Source organism: Pyrgilauda ruficollis, unplaced genomic scaffold, assembly GCF_017590135.1.
Source record: "Pyrgilauda ruficollis isolate IOZ18807 unplaced genomic scaffold, ASM1759013v1 scaffold19, whole genome shotgun sequence".
NCBI lineage: Eukaryota > Metazoa > Chordata > Aves > Passeriformes > Passeridae > Pyrgilauda > Pyrgilauda ruficollis.
The window spans coordinates 4,150,490-4,178,238 of NW_024518095.1; the positions used below are offsets into that span (position 1 = coordinate 4,150,490).

At 38.0% G+C, this 27,749-nt stretch overlaps 1 protein-coding gene across 3 annotated transcripts; it reads left to right on the top strand.

Annotated features, from left to right (window-relative positions):
- The first annotated feature begins 56 nt into the window (after positions 1 to 56).
- XPOT (exportin for tRNA) lies at positions 57 to 27,707 on the top strand. Of its 3 annotated transcripts, XM_041465615.1 has the most exons (26): positions 57 to 1,455; positions 3,853 to 3,961; positions 4,918 to 5,051; positions 6,879 to 6,961; positions 8,041 to 8,097; positions 9,536 to 9,605; positions 10,754 to 10,972; positions 11,558 to 11,742; positions 12,209 to 12,377; positions 13,661 to 13,897; positions 14,192 to 14,230; positions 16,792 to 16,854; positions 17,831 to 17,955; positions 18,871 to 19,015; positions 19,168 to 19,287; positions 19,470 to 19,564; positions 20,350 to 20,419; positions 20,697 to 20,935; positions 21,416 to 21,701; positions 22,905 to 23,094; positions 24,344 to 24,460; positions 24,547 to 24,662; positions 25,155 to 25,202; positions 26,126 to 26,197; positions 26,746 to 26,804; positions 27,222 to 27,707. In XM_041465615.1, exons 3-26 carry the CDS (start codon positions 4,992 to 4,994, stop codon positions 27,301 to 27,303), a joined length of 2,946 nt encoding a protein of 981 aa, XP_041321549.1. In that variant the 5' UTR covers positions 57 to 1,455; positions 3,853 to 3,961; positions 4,918 to 4,991; the 3' UTR covers positions 27,304 to 27,707. The 3 variants fall into 3 exon arrangements, with proteins under 3 accessions (XP_041321549.1, XP_041321550.1, XP_041321551.1); XM_041465616.1 differs by lacking the exon at positions 3,853 to 3,961 and having other exon boundaries at positions 26,746 to 26,802; positions 27,221 to 27,707; XM_041465617.1 differs by lacking the exons at positions 3,853 to 3,961; positions 24,344 to 24,460; positions 24,547 to 24,662; ... (2 more) ...; positions 26,746 to 26,804; positions 27,222 to 27,707 and adding an exon at positions 24,187 to 24,293.
- Positions 27,708 to 27,749: the final 42 nt, after the last annotated feature.

A 27,749-nucleotide genomic window follows, 5' to 3' on the forward strand; every position in this document is an offset into this window, starting at 1 on the left:
CGTTGGAGCCTTCGCTGCGGGCAGCACGGCCCGGCCGCAGCCGCTGCTCCGCCACCAAGGCCGCGGGCCCGCACGGCCCCCTAGCAGATAGACCTGGCTGTGCGTGACTCCGTCTCCAGCCCGCTCTGCTGGCGTTAGCGTGAAGGACGTGGCAGGGAGGCCCCAGGCGGAGGCACCGATATCCCCCGGGGGAACCTTTCTCACTGGTCGTCCTCCGGGATAGCGAGGTCACTGGCTACCGTGAGGTTGCCCCCGAAGATCGCCCCCACGCACTCAGTTCCATGGGGTGCGGGCAGTGGCTCTGCAGGCAGAGCAAACAAGTTTCTCTCAAGCCTTGGGCGCCTCACACCTTTTGAGAGCCGCGCTGCCGTAGCCACGGGACAGGAGTGGGGTTTGCCTCGGAAGATACTGTAACAGCAGCGCGGCTGGCGCGGGTCTGTGGCGCACTTGCTCGCGTTTGGGTCGGTTTTCAGCCCGGCCGAGCGGCCACGCGGGCGTGTGGCGGTGCAAAGCCCCGCACACGGCGCATTGCAGAGCCCAGTGCCACATGTGCAGACACAGCTGTGTGAGAAACGACGGTCACTTTTAAAATTTTAAAGGTTTGTTAAACCTTAACAAAATACAAGAAGTGATTGAATAAGGAAAAATTGCAGCGCTCGGAGTACGCCCCCAAACGGCCATGTGCTCGGCTACAAAATGGATACTTTGTTTTTTATATCCTTGCCCCCCTCCCAAAGTCTTGACAGTCAACTCCTCTGCCGTCTTTTAGTGGAGATCACTTTCTTACAGCTTGATTGGAGGTCAGGTGTTGCCATGCCGCGCCTCCTAGTAACAAGCCTGCCCTCCCCTAAATGCGCTGACTAGTGACAATACCGGGGAGAAAGGGAAGAGGAATGTGCGGAGAGCATACCAAAGTAACATAACTATACATCCATAAAACTTCTCTTAACATACACATAATGCTCGTCTCTTAATTATGAGAGCCAACCATCGTATTACCTATCTACAGCAGCTGGATCCCTCCTCACGGAGGAGCCCACCCAGCCCGGGCCCTGCCCTGTGCGCATCCCCAAGCGGGTCGCACCGGCGGCCCAGCCCCGCGCCCACCGCCGCTGACACAGCACGATTTCCAGACACTGCAGGCAGTTCGGGGGCGGCCCGGGATAGCCCTAGTTTATTCCGCCGGCGCGGTCGGTTTTACAGCGGTGCTGGCGGTACTGAGGCTGGGCGTGGGACTACGGCTCCCAGGCTGCCCCGCGGCTGGGGCACATCCCGGCGTGCCTGGCGGCCGGCCGGCTTGGCGGAGAGGGGCGGTCCTGCTTCGTCTTCTCTCCTCCTCCTCCCGCCGCCAGCCGAGGCGGCGCGGCGCGGCCCGCTCCGCTCCCTGTGCTCGTGGCGGCTGCGGAGCTGTGGGGGTGGGCGGGAGCCGGCGGCGATGGAGCACTGACCGGGAAGGTACCGGCGGGGGGGCGCGGGCAGGACGCGACACGCGGAGCGGGTGACTCAGCCCGGGGGGGAAGGGGCAGTGTGGGCTGAGCTGGCGGCGCCTGCGGGCTCCCGCGAGTCCCCCGGCCGGTTTCCTCGGCCCGGGGCCGCCTCCCAGCAGCCGTGAGGCTCCGGGAAAGCGGGGGGAGGGAGGCACCGCCGCGTCCGCCTGGCCCCTCTGCTGGGGAACAGCCGGGGCTGCAGCCGACCGGGCCCCGCCGGTCCCGCCCTGCGGGTGCCACGAAATATATCTGTGTTTTTTTCTGCTAATACGCGCTGTAGTCTGTGGTGTGGTTCTGTTTGCGGGAGCTGCCGCCTCCGTGGCTGTCCATCCGCTATGGTTCTGGTGGGGGAAGGAAGAAATCGTAGGACGGCAGCGTGAGGGGAGGAGGGACGTCCCCGCACTTCCATATTCCGCTGGTGGCGGCGTGCTCGGAGCGATGGTTCCCCGCCGCGGCTGCTGGGGCCGGGTCGCTCCCGGCGGCCCGGGACGGCGCTGGGGAGGTTGAAGGACCAGCCGATGGCTGTGCCGCGGAGCCGAACGCGGCGGGCTCTGAACTGCCGAGCGCCCGGCCCGGCTGCGCTGCGGAGCCCGGCTGGCTCTTCCCAACCGCGGGACACCGGGCTCTGACCGAGTCTGGGGCGGCGGCAAGGAGGCCTTGCTCCTTACCGGAATTCCTGCTGGTGAAACTGTGCCTGAAACTAAGACCTAATGTCACTTGCAGGAAGAAAAACTTTTCTAGTCCAGTTGAAAAGTTGTCGAAGTAGCAGTAGTTGCGCAGTTGTTGGCTTTAACCGCCTGTTAGGTCGGTGTAAAGGGTCTAGAGCCCAAAGAGGCTGTAAATATGTCCGAGGTTTGCAGCAAGCAAAACCGCAAAAAAGACTGTAAAAGGTGAATGTTAATGTCTTTGTTTTATTAGAGAGAAAACTTGAGGAAATTCAAATGAGGCACACCACTGGCTCCCCCTGTGTTACCACATCTTGTGAATACTTAAAATGACTGCTGAACATGAAGCTTTCTATAATTGCTGATTGTTCCCGTGGTTAGCATCTGTAGTTAGAATGCTTTGAATGCTTTCATTATTGGGGTATATCTGGATCGAAGTTGCACACTTTGGCCACGTCTGTATTGTTCATTGGGTAGTCTTGCCCAATTGAAGTGGGTTGAATTTTTTTTCTTTTGCCTCCTTTACACTATGAAAACAGTCTTTGCTGTGCAATGTGCTTTTAAGTATTTAGTAGGGGAAAAGGAGTAAGTTATTTTGATGCGACATACCTCTATGACTTTGCTGCTAAGGAACTGCAGGCTTTAATTACTGTAAGATGAGTTTGCCACCTGATGTGGTGTACTGCTTAACAAAAAATAGTCTCTAAGTAAGTAAGACAATACTTTCTGCACAGCTGCATATTAATTATTAACGTTATCTATTGTTTTTTATAAATAAAATTTGCTTTAATTACATACTTGATGTTATAGCTAAGTGCATTTTGCAGTGGATTTTGTGAATTATTAGTACTATTAAAATCACTGTTCAGTTTTGCTTTTGAAGTGTAACTGGCCGGTTAAGTAGATACGTGGCAGAAAATATACCTGTTTAAGTAAAACCATGGGGCAAGAAAAGCTATTTTATTAGTTTTCTCAAGAGGCTCATTCAAATATTTTATCTCATTAATTGTCTTTTAGAGTTGGCTAGTCAAGATAAAACCGAGAAAAGGCTATATGATAGAAGGTGAAATTTTAAATATGCTCATGAGGCGTTTAGAAAGTTAGTAGAACAGATTGGCATTGCAGTTTGCAGTAACAAGGGAAGAGAATACATGTTGGAGTCACGTTATTTTTATTAGCAAAATTTGTCACCCAGGTATAAATCATCTGCCCAAAATATAAAAATGTACTGATACTAGCAGGTTAATATGCAAAAAAAAAAAAAAAAAAGTCTCTATATTAAATAGTTGTGTAACTCTGGCCAGACCCTAATCAAAGGATGCAATAAAAAAAAAAAATTAAAAAAATTTTCCCTAGAGCATTTTACCTTTTTTTAGTCTGGCTCTTCTGGATGTTGATTATGGGAAAACAGATTGGGGGCTGGGGATGCAGAGGGAGAAGACTCAGCACTGCAGTTTAATCCCTAAAGATTCTGCCCCTGAGGGGGATCACCGTGACTAAGGCAGTCTGTGAGGCTTCGTTTGCCAGGAGTCATCACTTTGTTCCAGACTTTCTGGTTTCTGTACTGCCAAAACCTGCACATTTTTTTGTATGAACTCAATTTTATTTATTAAATTGCTTTTCATTATGCATAGTGTATTCTGTTTTGACTTTTCTATAAAAGTCTGTTACCACGTTAAATTTTGGGCTCTCCTTTTCAGTTCTGCTTGCTGTTGCTTGTCACTGTGCCACCTTTCTTCCCGTGGGGGAGGGTGAACAGTAGAGCGTGCACGAGATACAATACTAAGAAATTAGAAGTTCTACCTATGGGTATGTAGGCAGCTTCAAACCACAGCTCCTTTGTATTTCATCTCTTCCTCTTGTCTCTTCCTTTCCCCTACCTCCTACATACTTACATAATAAGGCCTGATTTCAGGCCTAATTAACTATGTTGCCATGGGGGGGGGGGGGGGCGGAGCAGAGAACTGAAGGATAGATGGATTTTTGTCCCCTCTTGTTATTTAACAGCATCCTAGTATTTGACAGAGAAATTTTAATTTTTTGAAATTCTCTGTATTTTACTAGAGCATTGCAGAACAGCCTATAGTGGCAAGCCATCTTTAGAACATTTGTCTAGCTCATTTGTTAATTTTACACTGAATTTTCTAAGTAAAAACCATTACTAGTGAATCAGCACCCATTGATAGGAACAGAAAACTTTTGTTAACAACTTAGTGTGGTGTATTTTGTGGTGAATTTCTAAGACACTTGTATGTGCTTGCTTTAGAAGAAAGACTTCCTAGTGACTTTGCCCCCACCATGGGAAATACTTCTTAAGTGAGTGTATGAAGCATCTTATCTATACTGGAGTTGAGTAGAGATTTTTGTAGTTAGGGTGGTGGTGGGGGAAAAAACCAGCAGCCTTTCATTTAAGGAGTATATTTGTGCTTATGTCATGTCTTGCTGAAACTTCTGCATGCTTGAAATTTTAATTTAAGCCTTTCAGCTGAATATTATACATAATGCCATTTTTCTGTTAACTGAGTTCTCTTTTCAAGAGAACTGAAATATATGGAGACTTTAAAGTCTCCTTATTCAGTACAAAATACAGTACTGTGAAAAGCTGATTAAAGGACTCAGAATTCCAGTATTTGTACTGGAGCATTTATGTTTAGTTGGAGTACATTTTTTGAGGTTTGTGGGCCACCTTGTGTCATTGATGCTGTCCTGGTTTTAATTTTTCTTGTTCTGCTGAGCAAATAAAATTTCTCTTTCTCTATTTGCAGATGATCGTATTTTGCCCTCTAGAAGCAGTGGGCAAAGCAGTTAGGAGCAGGAAACAGCGAGTATAGCAATAGACATGGATGAACAAGCCCTTTTAGGGCTCAACCCAAATGCTGATGCAGACTTCAGACAACGAGTATGTAATTAATTTCCTCTCCTCTCTAGTAATGGACATAGTATTGCAGTGCAAAAAAATCTAATGTTTTCATGGGCTGGGTGGGGGTTTGTTGAGTTTGTTTGTGAGCCAAATGCGTAGGGTTTGCGGTGGCAAGTACAAAGCAAAGTCGTGTTGCAAACATGTAAGCTGAGGGGGTACGTATTATCAGTTCTGTTACATTTCAGTTTGATTGCAGTTAAGATGCATAGAATTTATTTTTCTGGATTCTGCCTGTTTAAGTTTTTTTCAGTTCTTTGTACTTGTTGCTCAACTCCTTACATAGATTCTCACAGAATGAAAATCAGCCACAGAAAACAATTTGCTTGAAATTAGCCTGCTGATTCTTAGATGTTTTTAACTATAATTTTAATGGATTACATAGATTTAGTGTCTTTTTAATGAAATGTGTGGGTTTAATTGTAGTGAAGCTTGTGTTATTGTAAAGTAGGTTAAGAAAGTAATCATGATATGTGGGTAACATTTACTGCATAAGAGATGATCCTATCAAAAGACATTATTATTTATATAACTATTTATTGAGTAATTATCTCTGCTAACTGATTACCATGTTGATTTAACTGTCTACAAGATAACTTCTAGTAAAATCTTCCAGGAATGAGGATGTTAATACCATGGTTTTGTGTTCGTAAAACAAATCCTGCAATGTTTAAAACAGTTACAAATTTGGTTTGATTTGCTAAGTAGCCTGTTAAATATGTTGGTTCTGGGTATTTGTCCTTTTTAAAGGATGGGTATAGCTAATCTTTAGTGATCTGTCAATAAAATATCACTAAAATTGGAAGCTTTTAGATTTGACCTTTTAACTATGCAGTCTGCCGAGTTTTGAAATATTTCATAGCAGAAGGGGACCTACCTTTTCCGCAATCATGTGAGATGTAACACAAGGGAAGTATCAAACCATTTCTAGTAAAATAATACATTAAGTATAAGAAAATCACTAGTACTAACTACAGGAAGTGAATTCTTATTTTAGGACTTAGCTCTGAATAATTATTTTGGGAGATGACTTTGGTGTAAATGGAAACATTTATGAACTAATGAAAAAGCAGCCCCTAAAAATATCCAACAGCCAAACCTCCCCCTTGAAATACATGCATTCATAGAATTGAAATCATGTTGTTAATCTAACTTCTACTTCAAAACTTGCTTTACTGTTCTGTATTACAGACCACACTGAGTCTTAAAGCAATTAAGTCAAATTAACTGTTGTCAAAAGCTGTTTAGGAGTCCTGATAAGTATAATGCGATTATTTAAAATTTGGTAGAGGTTTTCTTGATTTCTGTAGAAGATTCATATACTGACAGTTGCCCAGGTGATTAGTGTTTGAATGTTTTTTGATCTTGGGGTGTTGAATACAAGCAAAGTGGTGCAACAAAATAGTGAGTTGTTTTCAGTGAAAAATCTAAATTACCACTTCTTTACAATGTGTGGAAGGAATTGTAACTTGGACGTGAACTTCCTTCCAAATGGGAAGGCCCTGAGCAAGTTGCTCCAGTCTCTGTCTCTGGATGTTCTATCTAACCTCAACACTTCTGATTCTATGACTTCCATATTCAAGTAACAAAAATCTTTGTATTGAATATGAAGTGGAAATGGGTACCTATGATATTAGCATTTGGAAAGAAGCCTGCTCAGTGTTAAAGTGATTAGGGAGCCACTGGAATGTGTCCAAATAGTGTTGGTGTTTTGAAGAAGAGCTGTTTAAATACAAGGGAAAGTGTGAATGAGATGTATTGCTATGTGTTTTGTTCTTTTTAAAGTGAAACTTACCTTGATTTTTGCAGGCACTAGCCTACTTTGAGCAGCTCAAGATATCTCAGGATGCTTGGCAAGTCTGTGCAGAAGCATTAGCTCAGAGTATATACAGGTAATGTAACTAATAATTTCTTATTGTCATTAGTAATATGTGTGGGTCTCACTTAGCTGTGCAGCATAACAGGCAAACTAAATTGTTGAAAGTTAGTATGGTCTTTTTACTATTTTTAGTATCATAGTTGATCTGTGACCTCTGTATAGTGCCTTTAAAGGAAGAATAATGTATAAATTAAACTCCATGTTAATTTAGGAGCCTAAAGACTGCTCAGTTTTGAAATTCTGGGGAAAAGAAATGCTGAGAATTGCCCCCTGTGAGACTGTGGACTTTATGTGCAGTAACCTCATAAGTAGTTCCTTGCCCCAGTTCTGTGGAGTAGGCCATCCAATTTTTCAAGATGCAAAGAGTGTGTAATCACCACTATTTTTGCACATAGTTGTGTATTTACATCAAAAATACTAGGTTGTCACTGTTTTATGGAATAATTCCATTTGGAAGGAAATTGAGGGATGCATATCTCCTGAATAATAGCAGTAGTTTATAGTGAATGCTTTTTTGTAAATGATTTTTCAGAACTACTGACTCTGTCAGAATGTGCAGTATTTAAAACCATGTAAGATTAGAAATTATAATCTTTAAAATATACATTATGGTTGTTGCAAGTTTTAGATAATAAGATGAAAAAGCAGTGTGGATAACAGAGCATGTGGAATGTCTGTGCTTAATCTACACCCCAGTTTGTCTTTACCTTTGATTTTTAAGATGCAGAGTACAACTTGCACTTAGTGTAGTAGTGGGCCTCAAACATACTATTGAAGTCTGACAGATTTTTGTAAGGGCAGGATACAATAGGTACTGTAGTTTTGTTTGTTCAATACTGAAATCAAACCACAACAAACAGGTGGCTATAGAAAAAAGGACTAGTATCATACATAAATATTAGTTTAACAGTTGCTCATTTCTACCAGATTGACTGCTCCACTGTTTGTCATTTTTGCTTTGAAGTAACAGTAGCAGCAGGTTTGGTTTTTTTCTGGTGCCAAAGAGGCAATCTGATTGTAATATTTGAGGAATTTTTTTCTTCACAGAAATGTATACCATATTGCTTCCAGTAACAGAATTTTCTTTTCTAGCGATGATCACATAAAGTTCTTCTGCTTTCAAGTTCTGGAACATCAAGTTAAGTTCAAGTGAGTAATTTTACTTGACACCATCCATATACATCCATTTAATTTTCCCTTTTTATTCTGCTTGCAAATAAAATAGTATATCTTGCCTAGTTGTGGCTGATGAGGTGTCTGTAGTCTGGTGCAGAGATTATATTTCTTTACCTTTTCCTTGGGGAGGTTTTGAGCAGCTAGTCTAACACATTTATGGTCCAATGCAGACCCAGTTAGCAAGGACTGCTTGAAACTTGGCTATTCCTGGCTGGAGATTCAGGCCTTACTCTGTACTCTCACTGATTTTTGCAGCTGTGCTCTGTACTGAGTCCTGGACTTCAGACAGAGCCCTATTCATTCAATAGCCGTGGCAGAGATGTTGAGAAAGTAGTCTTTTCACTGAGTGGTTTCGTAGGACCATAATTCTAGGGAAAAATACTTTTTAATAATATGAATGTCATTGCACAGAACTATATTTTTTCTTACTTTGGGCTCCCTTGGTCTGGAATTGAGCATTGTGGAATCTTTGAATATCATTGGGTCTGCTTGTAATACACTGAACAGGTCAGGAATTTAGATAGGAATAAGATGTATTTTGTGACTGATTTTTACAGTTTGATATGAGTACAAGTGTTAAACACTTTTTTATTTACCCAATTTTACCTCATTGTCCACTTTTCTCTGCTTGTTTCATTCCTGTCACCTGCTTCCTGCAGTATGTTTTCTCTTTTTTCTGGGGCTTATTTTCTTTAAACATTTTTGGTGGGGTGTTTTTTCCTTCTCTTTAATGAATAGTTGGCTGTGACAGGAACACTGGAGTTCCATTCAGCAGTCATTCCTGTTAAGGACTTCACAAGCCTTTAGCTAACTCTCTTTGCAATAAAGTATTCCCAGCTTCACTAGTCCTAGAAGAGGTATGGCTGGTATTTGAGGTGGGCTGGATATAGTGTGTCAATTTGCCAGGACTATACGTACAACGTAAAGCAGAATTACTTCCTTGGGTTTTTTGACATAAGTCTGATAGTAAATCAGTAGTGTAGATCAGATCAGTGAAGGACCTCTTGTACTCAATAGTGATAGTCTTCAATGTGTAGTGAACATGTTCAGGCATATGCAGATGTCTCTTCCTTCTCCCCTTGGCCTATGGTGAAATGTTTATTTTTATCAGGGTCATAAGTCCTGTCCCTGACAGAGCAGCCTTCCTGCAAAATTTCAAGCTTCTACTCCAATATAGGAGGCAGTAATGCCTCAAAATGTGATCCTTTATTCTGGGTAAAATGTTTATTATCTTTGCCTTTGAGTCAGAATTTTAACATAAATGAAAAGTTTCTAGGACAGCAATTTACAAAGCTATTTGCATGGTAATGTGGAGCATTACATACCATATAAAAGAGTTTTTGCTTTGCTGAGTGTTGGTGCTTGCCATGAAGCACAGTTGTATTTTGACCTCAATATTTTTTTGTTTCAGATACTCTGAACTTACTGAAGTCCAGCAGCAGCTAATTAGGGAAACACTCATAACATGGCTGCAAGCACAGGTATGTATGTTCTGCACTGCAGTCTTGCATGTTAGGCTTTAAAGCTAACATAGGGTATTGAGTGTGGGCTAAATGTTTAATCTGTTGTTTTAGTTTAAAGATGGCTTTCTGAAGATATTTGGTATCTTATTGTTGAAGGTTTGTGAGAAATTTTTTACACCAAGTGTTGTAAAGAAGTCAATGCCTGAACTTAGTATTAAATATATAACTCTTACATCAGAAAATGACTGTGGTTTAATCAATTATGTGTGAAATAATGTGTATTAAAAGTTTCTCTTTAGAGAGGCATAATACATATTCCTGATGTTCTTGAATGTCTGGAGGAGGAGCAGGCCTGCCAGTTATTTTTCTAAGACCCTACTGAGTGAACTCCTGTCTACTGGCAGATGTTCATCACTCTGTGATAAACCATGTTAGTACCATGGCAGAGTATGAACTATTCTTTCTTGTGTATGAGTTAGTGTAGCCAAACTTGTAGTATCAGCCCCACCCAGGAATTTGCAGTCAGAAGTATTCAGTGGTTTGCCCATACCCGCCATTATATAGCTGTCATTCCACTCCTGCACTGAAGATACATAGTTGCCTGGAGAAAACTTAACAATAGGAAATGGAGTGTAATACAACTTTAAAAAGAACAGATCATTATGAAGTGGGTTAAATTGCTCTTCTCTTTGCTGCAAACTGTTCCGTTTAGGGGTTTCTAAAAGGAAAAGGAGAGGAGGTTGGTAGTGGCGGATTTGCTTTTTCCCCTTAGATTTAGGAACTTCCCTTACTATTCGTAGCACTAACATCTAACACAGGCACAAGCTAGCTACAGGAGGACTGTAACTTCCACCAAACTGACAAATGACCTTTTAGTCTTTGAGTAGTTGTGGTGGTTTTTGCATGGGAGGCATTTATGGGAGACACTTAATGTCTTGGTACTGAATGAAAGGCTTAGGACTGTATCACCCATAGAAAACATTTTCCCTGTTGCAGGAGACTTTAGCCATTTTTGCTTCAAATTCCTTGGAAATCTAAGGGTTTATTTGTTGGTCTCAGCCAGGAAGAGAGGTAGTACATTAACTACTACAGAGAGATCAACAAACCCATAAGATTCTTCTCTAATTTATTGAGAATATACAGATGAAATGTCTTGTTTCTACCAGATGCTGAATCCCCAGCCTGAGAAGACTTTTATTCGCAACAAAGCAGCACAAGTCTTTGCATTGCTTTTTGTTACTGAATATCTCACAAAATGGCCCAAGTTTTTTTTTGACATTCTGTCAGTTGTTGACCTTAATCCACGAGGTGTGGATATGTACCTCAGAATCCTGATGGCTGTCGATGCTGAGCTGGTGGACCGGGATGTTGTTCATACATCAGAGGCAAGTTATTATTTTGCATTAACACTTGTTTTAAAATTTTAAGTTCTCTAACTTCAATTAGAGTAGAAGGTTTTTATATATGCTTTTTTTCCTGTGGCTGCTCTGCCTTAGACACATTAGGTGGTTTAAATTCAAAATATTATGTTTAGCTTTGTTGTATAATGCTTTTTATGATTTCATGCTTTTCAGATAATACTTTTTTTGCTTGAAAGCTTGCAAACAAAAATTAATCAACTGAAGTTGCCAGTGTAATGCTAGACTGATTAATTTTAAAATGTTAATGTTTTCTAGTGCATGTTTCAAGGGGTCCTAACCCCTTAAAAAAGCCCATTTAATGATTTAGAGAACTACTCTTATTTTTCTGCCTTTTCTTTCAGTGTTTGGGCACTGTGGATAATAAAAGGGAAAACTTAGGATACTTTGGTTTTATTTGTTGGAAAGGAAGAAAACATTCTCTTTGGGTTTCTGATTTGAGTTATTTTGCTATGACACATGATGTCTGGCATCTGGATACAAAATTGCTACTAATTTGACAAGATGCTAATCTGTGACAAGACTGATTTTATCCTTTTTCTGTATTGATAGGAGGCTCGTAGGAACACCTTATTAAAAGATACTATGAGGGAACAGTGCATTCCAAGTTTGGTGGAGTCGTGGTACCAAATCTTACAAAATTATCAATATAATAACTCAGAGTTGACATGCCAGTGCCTTGAAGTAGTTGGAGCTTATGTATCCTGGATAGATTTGAGCCTGATAGCCAATGAAAGGTAAGAAGGTTTTGATGGAAAGGGTTTGCAAAAATCACCTTGGCAGTGTGCTGACTGTATAGAATATATAAATATATTTAATATGTAGAAATATATATATATTTAATATATAAATATTAAAAGTACTTCATAATATAAAATATAGTAGTATATGTTGTACATATTTTATATATAAATATTTAAAATATATATAAAAGTCCTCCAAAGATGACTTTTAATTCTATCTTTGGAGTTTTGGGAATTTTAGGAGAGTGATTGTTTTTGCAAGCCAAGCTGATATAATGGCCAAACTAAACACTACTCAGTTTGCTGTGTTCTCTTTAAAACGCATAAAATGTTGAGTTTTGTCAGTACAATAGAAAAAGAATTGTAAAAAGAGTTCATTGTAAATATTCACACAAATAATATAAAGCTTCTGTACAATGTTACTTTGTATATATAAAACTGAACTATTTTTTCTCTGAAGGTTTATAAATATGCTGCTAGGTCACATGTCTGTGGAAGTTCTCCGGGAAGAAGCCTGTGATTGTTTGTTTGAAATTGTAAATAAAGGAATGGACCCAATTGATAAAACAAAACTGGTTGAGTCTTTATGTCAAGTATTGCAGTCTGCTGGCCTCTTCAGTATTGATCAGGTTTGTGTATTGATTTTTAACAATAGGAATGAGTCATATGCTTCTGAAAGCTCTTAAATAAGTTGAGGCACAGAAAATTATAAAGCAGTCCATAAGTTAGAGGGAAGTACTTGTGCTTCTGCATTAAATCTGAACACTTCTTACGATTTTCTCATACTTAAATTTAAGAGCTTGTTATTAATGTTTATTATTATTTTGAACACACAGGGTTTAATTCTAGAAGCAATGTATTATGTAACTCCCCTGTTCCTCTCCTAAAGCATGTTGTGCTTACTGTTAATTTAGCCTCTGTGTTTCCTTGTCTTCCCTGAATCTTCCCTCCTGAATGATTCTGAATCTTCCCTCTTGAATGATTCTGTAACAGGTATTGTAGGCAATATAGCTGATCTAATGTCTCACCCTAAAAAATTCTGTGCATGATTAGGTAGGGCAAAGAGCTTTCTTAAGGACACGTATGCTGTTTTGTACGTGTACACCATCAAACATGAGGTTTGAAATGCTTATCTGTAAGCTGGAAAAGTATATCTACTAACTAAATACACATTTTCTGGCAGTTGCCTTGTTTAAGGAACAGCTGTTCACTCCTGCTGTGGAGAAAGAGCAACCACTCCTTATGAAGCTGAAGTTCTTAGATTGCAAGGCTTTTACTTCTTACTTTTGAAACCTTTGTCAAATTTTTATTCCTACTAATAAAAATCTTGCTTCAGTCTTTCTTAGGTAGACTTGTGATTCTTTCACTTTTGTGTAGTTATGGCAGAGACCAAAAGGTCTTTTTGAGGTGGCTTGCTTTAGGGGTATTTCTTGATTCTGATCAATGTATTTATGCAAAGCAAGCCAGAAATATTTAATATTAACTCACTCTAACAGGCAGTACTGAAAGGTACTTGTTAATCAGTATTTCTGAAGTGAGCTGCAGCTGGTAATTCTTTGAAGTTTTTCCATAGAAAGATTTTCCTCTTATACAGCTTAGAATTTATGGTAGGCATGTGCTGCTGCTTTTGTTTTGGACCTTATTGCTGTAAAGAGAGAAACAAATAAATCTGAAGAGGTGGAGCAAGCTACTGTTGTGTAATGGAGGACAGACAAATCTGGCATTGCTTTAACTTTTTTCTCTCTCCATTCCCAGGGGAAAAAGAACCAATTGTAGGCAATTGGTAGTTTCCAGCTAGGAGACAAGTGTTGGTTTAATTCTACATACTAGACGTGGGTAGTACAGTCTGTAGTCTTGTATTATTTAAACATAAGCTCTGTTAGTATTTTTAATCAAGTGTCTTTTCTTGCAGGAAGATGATGTGGATTTTCTGGCCAGGTTTTCTAAGCTGGTCAATGGGATGGGGCAAGCATTAATAGCTAGTTGGACTAAACTGATAAAAAATGGTGATATGAAGAGTGCTCAAGACACTCTACAAGCTATTGAAGCAAAAGTGGCCCTGATGTTGCAACTTCTAATTCATGAAGATGATGACATCTCTTCGAACATCATTGGCTTTTGTTACGACTACCTTCACATCCTGAAACAAGTAAATACATCTGGCTTCAATTTAACACTAATTCTGACATGATTTCATTTGATTTTTGTGTGAATGTCTCATACTTCGTGTAAACTGACCTGCAAAATAGGTTTTTTTACTAATTAGCATTCAGTTTCTCTAATGCCTGTGGTCATGCTATTTCTGTAGTGTTGTTTAGAGATCTGAAGGAGTTAAATCTTGTGTTAAGGGGAAAGGCAGATCATCTGGCTGTTAAAAAAGCAAGTCTTTTAGTAATGAAGGAGTAAGAATACAAAAAAATAACACTTGAATTTTATTTTCCAGCTTTCTGCACTTTCAGACCAACAAAAAGCTAATGTAGAGGTAGGTGTTTTTTATTGCAGACTCTATACTTCAAGGACACATTAGATCAGAACATTTCATTTTGCTGAAACAAATAATGTTTCATTTTTATGCCTCAATGTGTATGTGACAGTAATTAAAAGCAAGGACAGTGTGTTCTATCTTTTGCTAAGTAACTACAGTTGTTTCTTTAAATAGTAAGCCTATATTGAATTGTGTATGAAGAGGAAAGCTATTTTAGAGCTGGTCTTCCCAAACAACCCTTAAGCATATGCTTGGCAAGCTCCTCTGCAGGCTATACTGATCAAAGAATATTCTTAAATCAGCCTGGAAGAGTTGTTTCTTGAAATTTTTATTTTTATTAAAACCTGCCCTAATTCCAAAGGATTGGAATAAGTAAAGGAAGGATTGTCATAAATATAACTCTTAATAATTTAAACTTAAGAAATAAGCAACATTTGAGAAATAACAATTGTAATTATGAGCAGTTACATTTTAAACATTAGATCAAATATACATTAAGCTCAAGTAGATAATCTTAAGTTTATATATAAAACATGAAGTCCATGTCCAGTTTTGGAAGTAGTAAACTTAGACGGATTTTTCAGTCCAGTCTGCGCCAGTGTGATGTACTGATTTGGATGTTGAACTGGTTAGATTGGTGCAGTTATTTCGTAAGTTCATACAGCTAACAGGTTTGATTCCTTTTCCTTTACAAAGAAAATTGAATTCTGTACCTGTTCTAACATGCAAGTTGAATTTGGATAACTGTGGTGTAGAGTATCTTGATTTCCTTTTGTCTAATGTCTGTTTAATTTGGATTAGGTAACACAAAAAGAGAACTTTGATAAGAACACTGAATCTTTTTATTTTTGTGACTCTTTTGTTGTTACAACTAGATCAAGTAATGTTACTACTGCAGTATACTTAAGACACTAAAAGCTGGAATATGTTACTGCCCTGAAATATGTTGGTTTAAGTTGCTTTCATACTAGAGACTTTCATGTTGCAAATATTTCTTACTTTTACTGAGCATTTCTTGAGGATTTGTGTTAAACAGAGAAATAATCATAACAAATTATTTTCTTTGATCCACCTCATAATAATAAAAAAGTAATGGGAAATAGTCTAAATCTTATTGTTGTTTGCCTTAAGCTTTAAATTTTGTGCTTAGCAGCATTCCTTTAAAGTATACACTTTCAACTTGTTCATTATTTGAACAGGAAAAAAAGGGAGCTTGTTTCTTGTGCCTCTGAAGTTCCAAAGTTTTTTCTCATCAGCAGGACCACATTTTTAGTTCTTAGAATGACAGGTCTTTCTAAACATTTTTGGCTACAAGTGTATTGCATTCATGTTTTGCAATTATTTTAATTCTTAAATATCACTTCTTACAGAGAAGCAGATGCTTCTCACAGGTCATGGTGACACTTGGTATCAAAGTATCTATTTCTGCAAGATGACCAAGAATTTCACCTCGGTAATCCAGGTTTAATCCATTGGTCCGTTTTGGTTTGATGAATTTCAGGTTTTGCAGTTAAAATGAAAAATAGTGATCATGGTTTATTTGTTAAAAGGTTTTTTGTTTCATTTTGTTTCATTCAGACTTAAATAGAGCTATGGTCAAGCCTTTATAGCTGCTTTAGAATGTACCAACAGTCCCTACTAAGGTTATATTGCACTTTATTGCTCCAATTGGTCTGACAACTTGCTGCTGCAAGCTATGGACAAAGTGTAGAGAGACCTTCCCATTGAGTGACAAGGTGCAGAAGGGGCCCCCTTGCTTTCTAAACTCCTCTAGAGAGAAGTCTAGGTGCAGCTGGATCCAGTCTATCTCCCAGACTTAGTCAATGGTTTATGAATAAAGGATTGTGTAGGTGAAGCTTTTTGCAACTTTGTTCCGCAGGATTAAGGATGGCAAACCAAATCTATAAATGATTGATTTTATTGATGTTGATAATGATTAGACTGAAAGACTAGATTCAGAATTATTTACCATATTCAATAGATAATAGTTTCAGGTACTACAGTATAGTGCACTGTTTCTTGAAGCAATGTTGAAACAGCAGTATTAAAGATGGCAAAGCAGTTATTGAATAGAGATGAATGAATGGAGATGAATAACAATTATTGAATAGAGATGAATAACACACACCAATTACTGTGAACTGTTAGAGAAGTTATGTCATAGCTAAGCTGACTTATCCCTTTAAAATAGTGTCTTGGACAACCTCTGCCTAGTTTCCTCTGCCTAGTTCAATGCTGTGCATCGTTTTCCTTGTGAACTGAACAGCACAAACTAAAAGCAGGAAGTAAAGCTAGATAATACTGTCAGAGACTGAGAGCTCCAAAATGTCTATGCTGTCTGTCTGGAATAGCATCTGTGTATTGTTTGGATATAATCCATCTGTTTTGATTTGGACTGTTAACTTCTGCTAAACCTCTGAAAAGAATAGTTTAAAAGGGATTAAAAATATTTGTAAAGACATAATGCTAGCTTCAATATTTTCTGTCCTGTAGTATTTATCATGGCTGTTTCTTATAACTTGCCTGCTTCTATGCTTATTGTTCTGTTTTTATCTTAGGCAATCATGTTGGCTGTTATGAAGAAGTTGACATATGATGAAGAATATAATTTTGAAAATGAGGTATTGTGTTGTAGGAATAAACACACACATGCAACTTAATTATATGTAGCAAAACTTGCTCACACTTAAGATACATATTTTTCATAGACTAAAGACTTAAAGGTAGGAAGCAAGGGTTCATAGGTTGAGGTTTTTTCCTGTATGGAAAGCTTCTAGGCATTTCTGTATAGGACAAAACAACATAGTAAAGGTATATCCAAACTGACTGAGTTTACAGTGTTTGTGCCTGTGTTTGTACAGAGCTATTCCAAGGCCAATAGGGCTGTGCTGATAACTGAACATAGCAGTTGAGGTGGTTTGTTCAGTGCAAATTTGCATGTTTCTGCATGTCACTTCTGTCTTGCAAAAACACTTGAGAAATACTGTGTAATGAAACTCTCAAAAGAAGTGCTGCTTGAGCTACTGGAGATGGTCATACCTCTGCAAAAATGAGCTAAGGGTGGGGTAAGGTCTTTGATTTCATTTTCCTTCCATGCTTAACATCTCTATCAGCCAACAGTAATGATTGAGTATGTGAGACAGACTTCATCCCAGGCTGTTGAGAGAGCAATAGTCTTAGAAGGGTTAACTTAAACTGTATCCAGTCCATCATAAGTGTTGTCAGTCCAATTTTAAAACTAAGCTAGATGCTAAGAAAGAATGTCTTTGAGGAGTGATTCAGTTTTTAAGAATTGGGTCAATAAGGCTTTGCCAAGAGCATTTTCTTTCTTGTACTTTTGGCTGGTTTTCATTTTGGAAAGCCTTTTTAGTATATTTCTGGACTGAATGCAATGGATCTCAACATACTATATCCAGCCATAAAAGGAGCCTGCTGTTATGTTGCAAGAGCACTGGATGAGCATTATTGAATTCTCTGCATGTGCTGTACTGGTTTTGTATGTACATGTTTTTGCTTTAGGTGTAATTGTCTAAAATGGTTGTGGATAAATTTAAACATGAAAATAAGGACTTCACTGATGTGAATGTTTTTTGGTAGGGTGAAGACGAAGCAATGTTTGTGGAGTACAGAAAACAGTTGAAACTGTTGCTGGACAGACTTGCTCAGGTTTCACCAGAATTACTCTTGGCATCTGTCCGCAGAGTTTTTAACACTACACTTCAGTAAGTTGGGGTTTATAACTTGATTTATATGGTGCCTTTTTGGGGTTTGGTTTTTATTTTCCTTTTGTAAACCATCAGTCTATAGTGAAATGTGTGATGCGGCAAGGTGAAGTCAGTTGACAGAATGGGCTCATTACAACTTAATAATAAATATGGCTTCGTGTCATCTGTTACTCAGCTCCTTAGAAAGAAAAAGCTTTCTTTTTGTAACCTTAAATGGCAGCTTTTCTTTCCTAGAGATGTTTCTTGATCTTTGTCACTTACCTACACAGCAGCACCAGCTGTTTGGAGAGGTGTTCACTTTGCCACATCTCATGAGAGCGTCCTTGAGGTGTAAATATTATGTATTACTTTTATCAGAAAAACAAGGTTGGATGGGGGTAAAAAATTTAAGTGAAGCATTTTTGCAAAAAAAAAAAAAAAAAAAAAAAAGTAGATCTCATCCTGGAAGCTGCACACAAGTAAAGAAACATTACTAGTTCCTTGGCTAGGAGGAAAGTTTTGTGTATACAAATAGAAATCCAGTGCTGTTTGTGGCTACCTTGTACCTTAACTGAGTCTCTTCTTATGTGTAGCTGAATGGCTTGTCCTCGTGTCATAGTAGGTGTGTTTGTATCTAAATAAGCACAATAGAAATCTGTAGCTTTCAAGTGGAAACTGGCAAAAGAAAGAGGCCAGTTCTTTTGCCAGTTTTCACTAGAAAGCTAGTGTTGACAAGGTGGTATTTTAGAGGATAAAGTCTCTCAGAAGCATCTTGAATAACCGCCTGTGCCTTCCAGTGTTTTCCTTAGTTTAAATCTGGTTTTTTTATGCTGTGCATCTGAAGAAGGCTCAAAAGAAAATATTAACATGGTATAATTGTGATTATTTCATAAAGTACTAAAGACTAACATGATGTTGATATTCTTTCTTCAGGAACTGGCAGACTACACGATTTATGGAAGTAGAAGTGGCAATAAGGCTGCTGTATATGTTGGCTGAGGCTCTTCCTGTATCTCATGGTGCTCATTTCTCTGGTGATGTTACTAAAGCTACAGCTTTACAAGACATGATGAGAACGGTAAGCATGTCTTGAGAGCTTTTAACAAGTGCCACTAAAGCCTAGAATGTTTCAGTTAAAATGGCTCGTTGTAATGACCAGCATGTCACTTACGCTGCAGTTATGTTTTATAAACAGCTAAAATACTAACTTGCTAATGCTTTTATTTGTAGCTGGTGACTTCTGGTGTTAGTGCCTATCAACACACATCAGTGACCCTGGAATTTTTTGAAACAGTGGTTAGATATGAAAAATTCTTTGCTGTTGAACCTCAGCACATTCCAACTGTACTAGTAAGTTTCATTTCATTTATATTTTTGAGTAGTTGAAACTAGTTAAGTTCTTTAGACTTAAGAAATTTTCCAATTCTCTGAAGGTCCCTAAGGAAGCTGGGTTTCTTAACTTGTTGGATGATTAGATTTTCCCCCCTGCTTTGTTTAGACACTCTAAGACTGAGATGCTTTATTGATTGCAGATGGCATTTTTAGATCACCGTGGTCTTCGTCATACGAGTCCCAAAGTACGGAGTCGAACAGCTTACCTCTTTTCCAGATTTGTCAAGTCTCTTAAGTGAGTAAAGAAATGTATCCAAATGGCAGTGAATGTACTACCTACAACACTTGGTGTGTCCCAGTTGTCATTGGAACAGCCTGGGCTTCAGATGGACCGCAGTGAAGTAAAATACCAAAGCAGTGCTCTAGCAGTGTTGTTCTACTGTGTAATACTAAGGTAGCAGTGGAGATATTTGTCACAGAACCAAGAAGTGGAATACATATGCCTAGTTTATTTTGATCAGATGTTAAAGCTGATCAACAACATAAATGCCTTTTCTACTTTTTCTCAGTAAGCAGAGCTGAGTGTGAGTGGATCTAGAGACTTTCAAGAGTAACTAGTAACTAGTCCCTGTCCCTAACTAAATTTTTTATTCTTTTGGAATTTACACTGAGTAAACTTCATCAGTCTATCAGTCCTTTGAACAGTCCTGTTCTTTTGGTCTTATTTCATTTCTTTTTCTTATTCATTTAGAGGCAGAAGAAGCTCAGAGATGGCTCAGATTTCAGCATGCTTTTATTTTTCAACTGTTCAAAATACTTCACTTAAATGATGCATATTTTTAAAAAATGAGGGAAAGAAAGAAATGGCTATTTCCTACTATGCCATGTATTTATTTGGCCTACCACTAGCATCATACCCATAAGCCAGATTTTTCTGCAGCAGTGCTTTGATATTTAAAGGGGATTCCTATATGGAGAAGGCAGTTTAGCATCTAACTTCACAGCTTACATAAAATGTCTTGAAACCTGTAAAAATGAATGTGCTTCTAAGTAGTGCTATATGATTGTGTTTTACTTCAGTAAGCAAATGAATCCCTTTATTGAAGATGTTCTGAACAGAATACAAGACCTGATGGAACTTTCTCCTCCTGTGAGTATTTGCAGTAGGTTTTTGTAATGAGTGAGGCTTGCGCTTGTCCGTGTGCCTGAGTACTTGCTGAATTGTAAGCTTAGCATGCAGACAAATAATTTTTGGTGTGAGATCACTTGCACACCTTACTTTTGTACCTAGTTGTAATAATCTTGCTTATGTGGGTTTCTGGGAGTACAGGGTAGAGATGGGTGTATATACAGAAGGCTATAAACTTTGAGAAGACAGCCTTGATAGAGGACACTTAGTGAATTATGCCTGTTATCTTCCATTTTAGGAAAATGGCTACCAGGCGCTGTTAAGCAGTGATGATCAACTTTTCATTTATGAAACAGCTGGAGTGTTAATAGTTAACAGTGAATACTCTGCAGAAAGAAAACAGGTTCTGATGAGGAATTTGTTGACTCCACTGATGGAGAAGTTCAAAGTATTGTTAGAAAAACTGATGATGGCACAAGATGAGGACAGACAGATGGCACTGGCTGACTGCCTCAATCATGCTGTTGGGTTTGCTAGGTAGGTACAGCACAGTAATACTATATGTTTCTGGTTTGAGTAAAAGGGAAATGCAAAGGATTTAGTGGGAAGAGGGACTGAGTTTTCTATTTTATTGACCTAGAAAATCATCAGTGGTTGTGGAATTTCTTGTGATAGCAGAGAAAATAAGTCCCCTTAGATGCTTTGGATGTATATACAGAGAATATTGAGCAAGTTCATAATGAATCGGCATCTATTTCTTTGCTCAAATAATCGTATGGAGCTAATCTAATCATAAGCTGTTGGTAAATTGTTAGAATTTAATTCTCAGAAACTGCTAAAGTGATGCTACTTCATATGAAAGTATTCTGTTCATTACTTCCACTGTCTGGCTCCCAGTTGATGAAATGGAGTACTGTAGTTCAGTGCCTGGGTTGGAAAGCATTTGTTCTCAGTGTTACTGCTTCTTCATTGTACTGGAATGTGAGCTTATGTAAAACCTGATGTGTGCTTTTACAGCCGAACCAGCAAGGCTTTCAGCAATAAGCAAACTGTAAAGCAGTGTGGCTGCTCAGAGGTTTATCTGGACTGCTTACAAACGTTTCTGCCAGCTCTCAGCTGTCCATTACAAAAGGAAGTTCTGAGGAGTGGTGTCCGCACTTTCCTTCACCGCATGATTATTTGCCTAGAGGAAGAAGTTCTTCCATTCATTCCTTCTGCCTCTGAACACATGCTTAAAGATTGTGAAGCAAAAGATCTTCAAGAATTCATTCCTCTTATAAACCAAATAACAGCTAAGTTTAAGGTATGATAGTGCATTAGCTTTTCAGGGTTGAAGTGTTGCTGAAAGATCTTCATTTCTAGTTCCAGAAAAACGGTGTCAGAGCCCTCCTTAAAAATTAGTAAGTGTATTTTGAAGACTGCTATTGGGAACATTGTTTTTGATCACAGTCGTATGTTCCTGGACTCACAGTGATTAAATGACTGATTTTTTTCTTTGATTAGTCTTAAATGTTGTGTTAATTTTTTGATTTGATATTTTAAAATACTACTTGCATCACAAATTTTTCTTATTGACACAATTAACTTCATGCTCTCTGAAGTTTTAAGCTAGTGTTACAATTTAGTTTACAAATACACAAGGTTTGAAGTGAATTCTCATCTTTTATAATGAGATTTCCAGAAGATAGAGATACAAGAAATATCGAATATGTGTATAAGGAGGAATGTAGATTTATACTGGGGATAACAGTAGATAATTAAAAATAGTCCATGAAAGATGAGGAAGGTAAAAAAGTCACAGGAGCAAGGTGGGACAAATAACATGTTCAGGTGTAATGTTTTAAGTTTGTATGATATGGTACTACTCTTATAAGAATAGGTAAAATAAAGATCCTACCTTCTACGGTCTCACCTTGAATACTTTAAAGGCATACTATAAAGAGAGGATAAAAGATAAAATCTTGCTTAAGCATTAAGAAATTAACATTTTGCTTCTTTTTGGAATTCTGATGTGACTGAATAGCACATGCCTTCAGTTTTTCAATACATCATTAATTTAGTGCCCTTACATATATTTTGCACTAAAAGTGTTGTGACAAGTTTATTCTGTAATGTTAGTAGGAAAACTTCAGTAATTCTTAAAGAAAAGTTCTATAAAAGCTGGCCTGTTGCCAGTTTTAACATCTTAGAGATGGTATTTCAGGAAATTTGAAATTGTCTGTCTGAACAGAAGGATGAAAAATCCTGAAAAACATTTTCCTACACAAAATGAGGCTAGACAGGGCTAGTTACTTTTGTGCAAAAGGGTTAAAACAGGTGGTGTGTAAGTCAAGGTGCAGTAATGTTCATGGTGACCCTGATGCAACTTGCTGTGTTGTAAGTAATTATATGAAATTACTAACACTAAAAGTGGATCCAAGTTGAGAATTCTAACAAGCCTTTAAGTTTTAACTTCTTAATGTTCAATTTCTCTTTTTGTGCTGACACCTTTTTCTGATCTTCACAGACACAGGTTTCACCTTTTCTGCAGCAGATGTTTATGCCACTACTTCGTGCTATTTTTGAGGTGTTGCTCCTTCCAGCGGAAGAAAATGACCAGTCTGCTGCTTTAGAAAAACAAATGTTACGGAGGAGTTACTTCGCTTTTCTGCAGACAGTAACAGGCAGTGGAATGAGTGAAGTCATAGCTAATCAAGGTAAGGAATCCTGTTCCTCAAAGGAGAGTGCTATGGTTGTTCTCACATACGTTTTAGCTAACTAAATTGTTAGCCCAGTTCCTGGCAAGTACTATTAACTATCTGACAACAGGATGTCTATTGTAAGTGTATCTAAGTACTATTACAATATCTTACAATGGAAATACTGTGTTCAGCTTGCCTGATTCAAATTACCTGTTGTACAGGAATTTGGGGTTGTGAAATCCAGCTATAATAGGCATATTCTTCCTATTGATCTTTTCAGCTTCATGTGATCACTGTGCCTGTTAGGACAAGAACAATGTATCCAGTCTTCCTGTATCGTTGTACTTGTCTGGTGAATTGGAGATCATACAATGCATACCAATGTATAGCAGTGTTCAGACTGCTGGGCAAGACCACTCATAGCTGCCACTATTGATTGTGTCTATTTTTGGAAGGACATATCAGTAAATCCTGTAAACTTCTATTACTGTTGCCTGATCTTGTTATCTATGGTAGAAGGCATCATGTGACTTAGTATATATGTAGTTACCAGGTTTTCCTCACCTTTACTGGCCAGATGCAAATTAGTTATTTTTCATGGTGGGAATTTGAAGTCAGACATCTAGTTGCTTGATACCTTAACTGATTCTTTCTGTTTAAATTCCATCAAAATGGATAGGGACTTCAGAAAGTTTAAAGTGACTCATGTGGTAAGTGAAGCTCAGAATTCCTTTCCCCTATCCTAAAATGGTGGTAATACTGCTGAGACAGGAAAAGGTAGTGAGAGCTTTCTTGAAAGAGGCACTTGGTAGTTGTGATGGGCCAAGAAATTTTTAAAGAGATCAAACAAATCAGCATAGATGCAGCACAGAAATTTTAAATGTCTGAAAAATCTCTCATCATATGCTGCAAGATAAGCTAACTGCTTCAGTGCTGCTGAGTTTTAATTAACACTTCCAAGTTAGGTAGAGAGGACAAAATTTTAACTTGTAAACAGGTCAAAGTACTGCCCTGACCTTTGTGTGTGTTAAAGGCCAGAAGAGCAATTAAAATCTCCAAACTTAAAAAAAAAAATTTAACCTAAATAAGAGTTGTCTTGCATCGTAGGGGAAACTTCCCAAAAATATTTGAGATTTGTGCAAAAAAGAGCTATTTTGAAGTTGAAGCATATCTTCCAGGTCAGTATTTATATTAAATAGTGTATGAGTACAGAAACATTTTAGGCTGTGGTTTGAAGTGACAAGTTCATTTTAATGTGTTTAAGGTGCAGAGAACGTGGAACGTGTGTTGTTCACTGTCATTCAAGGAGCGGTGGATTACCCAGATCCTATTGCACAGAAGACTTGTTTTATTATTCTTTCTAAGCTGGTGGAGCTCTGGGGTAAGAATGTCTTTCCAGAATTCCTTTCCATCTGCTACTACCCATGAAGCAATAATAGAACTAAAAATTTTTTTTTTTCTTTTTAGGAGGTAAAGATGGACCAGTAGGTTTTGCAGACTTTGTCTACAAGCACATTGTTCCTGCATGTTTCTTAGCACCTTTGAAGCAAACGTTTGACTTAGCAGATGCCCAGACAGTACTGGTGTGTATTATGGATGGTTTTTTTGCATTAATTCCTGTGAGGCAGACTGAAGCTAACAAACCTGCAGTAGCCATGGGGTATTAAAGAATGTCATCTCAGAAATAAAATCCCTTAGGTTTTGTGGGATTTTTTTTCATTTAGGTATCTGTAGGATTAATTATTAAATATTGTGGTAGGGTATCCTGTAGTTTTCCTAGGCTCAAAATCAATTGGAGATCTAAGTATTTAACACTGACTGGCATTAGCTATAAACTAATGTTCAGTGAAAACAAATACAAAAAGTTGGCTGTTCTCTCGTTCATTTTGGATTCAGCTGTGCAGAAGTTTTTCTGATTTTCTGACCTGGAAGGTCAAGACTTGGCATTGTGTGAGGAGAAAATGAAGGGATAATGGCATGAACTAGCCTTTGTTTTGGGTCTCATTAGGTTCTTTAGCTTTGAATAATGAACCAGTAGACCAATGCACAGTCTAATGCTCTGTATTACATTTCAGGCTTTATCAGAATGTGCAGTGACATTAAAAACAATTCATCTCAAAAGGGTAAGCTTCATCATACTTCATAGGGAAAAACTGTCACAGGTTTCTTTCTAGTGGTTTTATCAATTTCCTAAAGTTAGATACTTACTAGGATGAATTCCTACTGTACTGTTATATAAAATAACAGGATGATCATAATGCTGTGCATGGATACAGGGTCCAGTAGTTCTACCTCTTGATAAATTAATGCAAAATACTGACTCTTCATTAAGGAGAAAAATCTGCTCACTTTGTTGTTCTAGTTCCAGGGTAACTTATGTGAATTAGTAAAGTTGATTCACTTCCCCTTGGTAGAGCTATTCTATTATGTTTGTATTCTGCCAGCTTGTGCAGTAATCCCTTCTGTGCTGAAACTTATCTGATAAATATAGGTAAAGAAAACAAAAACTGAAGTGTTAATCAAAATGTTTGTTTCGCTCAAAGGTTTGGACATTCCATTTTATTACTGCTTAGTTCACTGCAGATTACATAGTCAATGTTACCAGAGAAGTACTGTCTTCATCTTCTCTTGGCTACTGAATTTTGCAATGGGAGTAGTATGGAAAAGCAGTAGGCAGATGCTAATACCCAATTATTTTATTTCTTCCAAATGTTAGATAGTTAATTATGGAGGCAACTCCAATTTCACAATTTCTTACAGTTGACATATAACAAACTGTTTGGCTCTATTGTAATTCTTACTTCAGTGTAATTTTTAGTCCATTTTTCTTCTGTGTAACAAAAGATACCAAATTGCAATAGAACCTTTAAGGCCAAGTTTTCTCTATCTTTTTATTTGCTAACAGCTGAGAATAACTTAAACATTTGAAAAGCATTCATTTTCTGTGAAATGGTGATGTAGACCACCATACAGTATAGGGCTATGGTTTTTCCATCTGTAAAAAAAAAAAAAAGGCATGAAAAAATTGTGTACTGCTTTTCTTTAGGGTCCTGAGTGCATTCAGTATCTTCAGCAAGAGTATTTGCCTTCTTTGCAAGTAGCTCCTGAGATAATCCAGGTAGGAGTTCCTAAAAGAATATTTGGAAAACTCTTTAATAATCATAAGTATAAAATGGGGAGAAATGGATATTTACAAAGTGAACCTCCTTTAATCTCACAGTAAAATTTACTCAGTTATTGCATATGAGAATAGGATTCATTTATCATAAGGAGTAAAGATACTGAGAGGATACCTTGCAAAAAAAAAAAAAAAATTCCAGTGCAGGTAACTGTCTAAACAATCTTCCTACTTTAATTCAAAGTTTAACTTGAAGATATCCTTGTAGATAGTCCTATTTCTGTCTCCTCAGCTAAATGTGAATGAGATATCCTGTAAATGGAAAAAAAAAACCCCCACCAAAGAAATAGTTTTTCACCCTAGAATGCATTTGGACTGTCATAGTCTTTTACAAGTTTTTATCCATGACATGCTTTTTTTCAGTTGTACATTAGGGAAAATACAAATGAATATCAATGGCTTTAATATGATTGTATCTCAGGTTTTGTTGCTTCATTTAGTTACTTCTTTGTTGTTTGTTTTAGTTATTTCTTTGCTTTCTCTTACAGGAATTCTGTCAAGCACTTCAGCAGCCTGATGCTAAAGTTTTTAAAAATTACTTAAAGGTATAAAGATATTTTTCTTTCAATAGCTTTTAGTTCTATTTCAACTTTACCATACCATTCAGTCATAGTAGTGACTTGAGGTAAAACCCAAATACTGAATTATTTAATATTTTTCAGCTATTGGGAATCTCCAAGTAGCAAAGCAGTTAATTGGAAATACAGAGCAAACAACAAACCTGCATCTATAAAATTGTCACTCATTCTTAACACCTTGCCATCTCAGTAGTTTGATATTCTTGTGGCTTTTGTTTAATAGCTGAAAAAGCTATTAAAGTGAAAAAGTCACACCCTTACACTTAATGTGTTAACCAGTATGTTAAACACAAAAAGGAGCTCTGTCAAACAAATCCTCTTATACCTCAAGCATTCCATGTCTTGCATTTCCTTTGTTTTAATTTTTAAAAATAATTTTTCACAGGTTTTTTTCCAGCGAGCCAAGCCCTAAGGAAAGTACTGGAATCTCATGTACCTGTTTCCATAATGCAGAACTCTGGCTGTTAATTTATAAAAATGCTAACTCTTGTGCCATTCAAACTGGTTTTGTTTTTAAGAAATGTTGCTTTGTGCTCACATCAGTGCGTACTTTAACCTTCCGCAAAAAAGAAATGCAAATTCCCCACCTGTGTCTCAGACATGAAGGTATGTGGCAACATGAAAAATTATCTGTATACACAAACTTTTATTATGTATAGGATGAGTTAAGCTTACATTGTAACACATACAGCAAGGAAATTACACTTATTTTTTAAATTAAATGAATAAAATGTAAAAATACCTTCAGACCATAGCAATGGTTATTAAAATGTGTACATTTTTGATACGGAGTAAAATGTTTTAATAAGACATAAAATTCATTTGTTCATGTATGGTGACATGAAAATAAAACAATCAAAGTCCTTCTTGTAGATAGTCATTTTATTGAAGTTGTCTTAATGATAAAATATATA

Bases quoted from the DNA above. Each gene is read 5' to 3' on its own strand.
- XPOT (XM_041465615.1), top strand. From the start codon at position 4,992: ATGGATGAACAAGCCCTTTTAGGGCTCAACCCAAATGCTGATGCAGAC. The intron at 6,962-8,040 runs GTAATGTAACTA...TTTCTTTTCTAG, and splicing joins TTAGCTCAGAGTATATACAG to CGATGATCACATAAAGTTCT. The intron at 12,378-13,660 runs GTTTGTGTATTG...CTTTTCTTGCAG, and splicing joins GCCTCTTCAGTATTGATCAG to GAAGATGATGTGGATTTTCT.